General features: G+C 56.3%; 1 protein-coding gene across 1 annotated transcript; it reads right to left on the reverse strand.

Annotated features, from left to right (window-relative positions):
• Positions 1 to 475: 475 nt before the first annotated feature.
• On the reverse strand, positions 476 to 1339 carry LOC108760110 (uncharacterized). The gene is made up of 2 exons (XM_018505905.1): positions 879 to 1339; positions 476 to 752 (listed from the first exon to the last, which is right to left on the reverse strand). The coding sequence occupies exons 1-2, from the start codon at positions 1337 to 1339 to the stop codon at positions 476 to 478; spliced, it is 738 nt and encodes a 245-aa protein (XP_018361407.1).
• Between the last annotated feature and the right edge of the window lie 3285 nt (positions 1340 to 4624).

A 4624-nucleotide genomic window follows, 5' to 3' on the forward strand; every position in this document is an offset into this window, starting at 1 on the left:
CCGGAAACGACCCCACCCCTTGCGGGGATTGTGCTAGGTTGTGCTAAGTTGTGCTAACCTTTTTTTTTTTGTTTTACGTGGGAGGAGAAAATCTTCTTGTACCCCTTCCCGAGGGGGACCCTTTCGGGACACCCATCGAGGAGGGGAAGACCCCCGACGGCCCGTACCGTCGGGAGTGCCGGATTCGGCCGCCCCGTGATCCCTGGGGTACTAAGTACCCCCGGGACGCACCGGGACGGTCGCCTACCGACTAAAAACTCCCCCCTTTTCCGTACTACCGCATAGGCAAGAGAGGCATTCCGGAACCGCACTCTAGCATCTCATCGGAATGCCAACCTACCGAGCTACATTGGCTCGCTACCGCTATACACGGGTCCACGCTTATATGATATACTACACTTAGAGACTATTACCACTATTTACAATATAATATATACATATATACATACGCATACATACTCTGACAACACCGGTCCTAACCAGAGTCAGAGTCCTCTTCGTTCGGAGATAGGGCCAGCACCCCCACACGCGGGACAAGTCCCCGCTCCCGGGCGCGCTCGTCCTCCTCCTTTCTCCGCATCACCGTCTCGCAGAACTCCGCGAAGACATGCCATGCCTCGGGAGAGCGCATGATAGCCCTCACCACCGCCCGAAATGTCCTATCGATCCCCACGACCGCCAGCAGCCCCTCCCTCTGCTCCGCCCAGGACGGGCAGAACAGATGGGTGTGCGCCGCCGTATCGCTCGTCGCCCTACAGAACAGGCAAATCGGTGAGTCCCGTCGTCCTATCCTATATAGATAGGACTCAAACACCCCGTGCCCCGTCAAAATCTGTGTGACACGGTATGTGAGGGCACCATGCACCCTCCCAACTCACGTCTCCAGGTCCTCCCCGATGGCGCCTCGCACGATTGCGCCCGGTCCGCTCGGAGGCAACTCGCTAAGTCGCCTCTGCCACCGCTCGATCGAGCGACGTCGCTCGACCTCCAGCAGCATCCCCCCCACTTGCGGGGTAACCACGCCATCCCGGGCGAGGATATCCCGTCTGCGAAGATAAGACCGTCTAATACGGTCCGCCACTAGATCAAACGGGACCATCCCCGAAATGATGGCCGCCGCATCATGCGAGATAGTTCGGTAGCCCCTGATCACTCTCAGGGCAAGCTGCCGCTGCAACTTACGCACGCTACCCACCATCACACGATCTCTCGCCACTGTTTGCGCCCAAATTGGGGCCCCGTATAACACCATCGACATTACGACTGTGGCGTACATTTTCCTACGCCGCTCGCCAGGACTACCAATATTGGCGGTAATTCTCGCCAGAGCCCTCGACATGTTCCAGGCCTTGGGCATAAGTAAGCGAAAGTAGTCCCGAAAGGTCCACCGCGAGTCCAGGATCAGTCCCAGGTACTTCACAGTGGATCCAATCGGAACCACCTCCCCCCGACCCTAATAGCCGCACCCTCCGGTATCCCTTCGGCGGTAAAAGCGACCGCCTCAGTCTTTGGAACCGAGACTTTCAGTCCCAACCGCTCTATCAACCTCACTACATAAATGGCCCCCAGTTCGGCTCTAGCGCGCGCCTCGTCGAAGGTCGCAGCCTCAGCGATCAGAAGCGTGTCGTCCGCGTAACACAATATTGTGCATCCTATCGGAAGGCCCGCTCTCAGGATAGAATCGTATCCTATATTCCACAGGGTCGGTCCTAGGACCGAACCCTGTGGAACCCCGCACGTCATTGGTTCATGCACCAATCTATCCCTCCGGTCCACGTAGGACAGGCCCCGGTCCGAGAGGTAGTCATGAAGGATACTCCGAAGATACCCCGGAACATCCTTCTCCTCTAGAGCTCTCCTAATTATAGGCCACGGGAGGGAGTTGAACGTATTCGCAATGTCCAGGGACACAGCGATAGCGACACCCTCATCCCGTAAGCTCCGCCCAACCCGTTCCCTAAGGCACCAAATCGCGTCTATCGTGGAACGGTGGCGTCGGAAGCCATACTGCCCGTTCGCTATCCCTTCTGTTTCGTCCAAGAAGGTTTGTAGTCTTCGTACGATCACCCTTTCGAATAATTTCTCCGCCTCACTCAACAGACACAAAGGCTTATACGAGGACGGGGAAAGATCCGGCATGCCCGGTTTTTTGACCAGTACCAGTTTCGCGAGTTTCCACTGTCGTGGAAAGTGCCCGCTCCTGAGACATTCCGTGAAACATCTTGCCCACAACGGAGCAAGACTTTCCATCGTATTTTTAATCACACGGCCCGTGATTTCCGGACCTGGAGCCTTACCCAGTTTTACTCTGGTTCCAGCCTCCAGCATTTCAACTGGAGTAATCGTCATGTCTTCCCGCCAGTCGACCGGGGTCCCAGCAACCTGCGGGGTATTATCCGCAGGAAACAAGGTCGCCACAATCTCCCTCACAATCTCAGGAGGAAGCACCTCCACCACCGATGCGCCACCCGCGTGTAATTTCCTTAACACTAAGCGATAGGGCATACCCCAAGGATCCCTATCAAGATCATTCACGAGTTCCTCCCATAACTTGGCTTTGGAACGGCTGATCGCTTTCCTAAGCCTACGTTTAGCCTCCCGTAACTCGTCCCAGTATATCTGAGTATTAGTGGGGAGTGCCCCTCTCCTCGCACGCGCTCGTGTCAGCCTTCTCCTGCACACGTTGCAGCTGCGACGGAGCTCTGCAATCTCCTCATTCCACCAGTAAGTTGATGGTCTTCTCACAAGTCCCCTTCTTGACATCGATGCATCCGAGATATCACGGAGTGCCCGGTCCATCTTCTCGGCCCCAGAAGTGGCATCCCCGAAGTTGACGCTCCATGCCGCAAAAATTGACGCAGCTTCCATCACATCCGAGTCTGCTCCGCCTACCGCCCATCTAGGGAAGGCTCTGAGTGCCGTTTTCCCCATAGTGGGCCCGATTAGAGAAGTCCCGATTTCCATAATTATATATTTATGGTCGGAGAGGGACTCCAAGTCAGCCTCCACTCTCCAGGAGGAGATTCTCCTCGCCGCCGAGGGTGTCGCTAGCGTGAGGTCCACGCATGAGATACCTCGCGGATGCACGCATGTAGGTACTGTCCCCTCGTTTAATACCTGGAGGTCCATTACTCCTATCCAATCCGTTAGGATGGCTCCTCTTCTGTTGGGCCTCCCAGGATCCCATGCAGGGGTGCGGGCATTAAAGTCTCCCGCAATTACCACCGGGTAGCCCCTTACTCCCAACAATTTATTCTCCAGTTCATATAAGTCTCTGGAGAATTCTACCTCACTGAGACTGGGGGAGAAATAGCACGAGACAACGATTATATCTCCCCAGTCCACCGCTGCGAATCTCATGCCCCTCCATCGAGGAGTGCACGGCACCCTTTCTCGGCTCCACTGCCACGTTATGGCGGCCGAGGGAGGATTGTCATTAGAGGCCACCCAACGGCCATTGTCCGGGATACAGTTGGGTTCCGCGATCATCACAATCCCCAGCCTCAACTCCTCACTTATCCTAGCAACCATATCCTGCGATGGTCGCGATCTATTTACATTAACTTGAGCTAGATTAGCCATCAACTTCCATACTAACCTGCTCATCTACTGGTGTCGGTGCTCCCCGATCAGCCCCGACAGATGTTCTCTCCGTGTTTAATCGCGTGTCATCACCATTGGGTGCTTGTCCACGGCCGTTGAACGGTATGCACTCTGGTGCTCCCGCTCTATGGCCAGACCCCAGTCCTCGCGACGCGCACACCGGGCACTTCGGGGGTAACCGGCACCCCGAAGCCCTGTGTCCATCACTACCGCACTGGAAGCACCATGTGGAGCGATCCGTCAGGCTCTGACAGTTGGCCCTCGTGTGCCCCACCGCCAGGCAGCGAAAGCACTGGAGCCTCCTTTTCGCCAGCGCCACTACATCCGCCGAGGACCTTCCTATTCTCACTCGTCCCTCACTTATTAACCTATTCGCACATTGTAGGGGATATTGTACCCATACCGTGTTTATTCCTCCTCGCCCTAGTCTAAAAGGACCGGTCCTGATATCTACAGTAGGGACCTGTCCCCTAGACGCCACGGCCGCGATTACTTCTTCCGAGGTGACGGACTGATCGATATCTATCAGCCTAATTTCCGCTCTGCGCACTGGTCGCACCACACTTACATCGTCTTTATAAGTGCTCTCAGCGAGGACCTCTCTCAGCCTTCCCACCAGAGCTTCTGCCTTCGCGCCTGCTTCATCGCCTCCCGGAATCTCGATGAGCAGTCCTCCCGCCTGCGCCCTTCGGATACGGGTATTTTCAATGTTCATCTCCTCAAGGGAGATTTTCCCCCTCGCCAGCCTCATTACGTCCGCATACGTAGGTCCCGTTTTATCTGCGGACTCCACGCACTTAAGCAATACCGCAGCAGTTTTTGGCGCCCGTAAGCGAGTGTCCTTCGCGGCAGCACGTCGTCGCACTACCGGCCTCGCACTCTGCGTCACCGGACGAGACGCAACAGTTGACGGGCGTCTCTCCGTCGCCACATCACCCGCAATATGTTTTATCGCCCGCACATTTGAGCTGGTACCAGCTCGACGGCCAGCCGTCCCACTCCCCATCGGGGGGGGGGGGGG

This window comes from Trachymyrmex cornetzi, unplaced genomic scaffold (assembly GCF_001594075.2).
Source record: "Trachymyrmex cornetzi isolate Tcor2-1 unplaced genomic scaffold, Tcor1.1 scaffold220, whole genome shotgun sequence".
NCBI classification, from domain to species: Eukaryota; Metazoa; Arthropoda; class Insecta; order Hymenoptera; family Formicidae; genus Trachymyrmex; species Trachymyrmex cornetzi.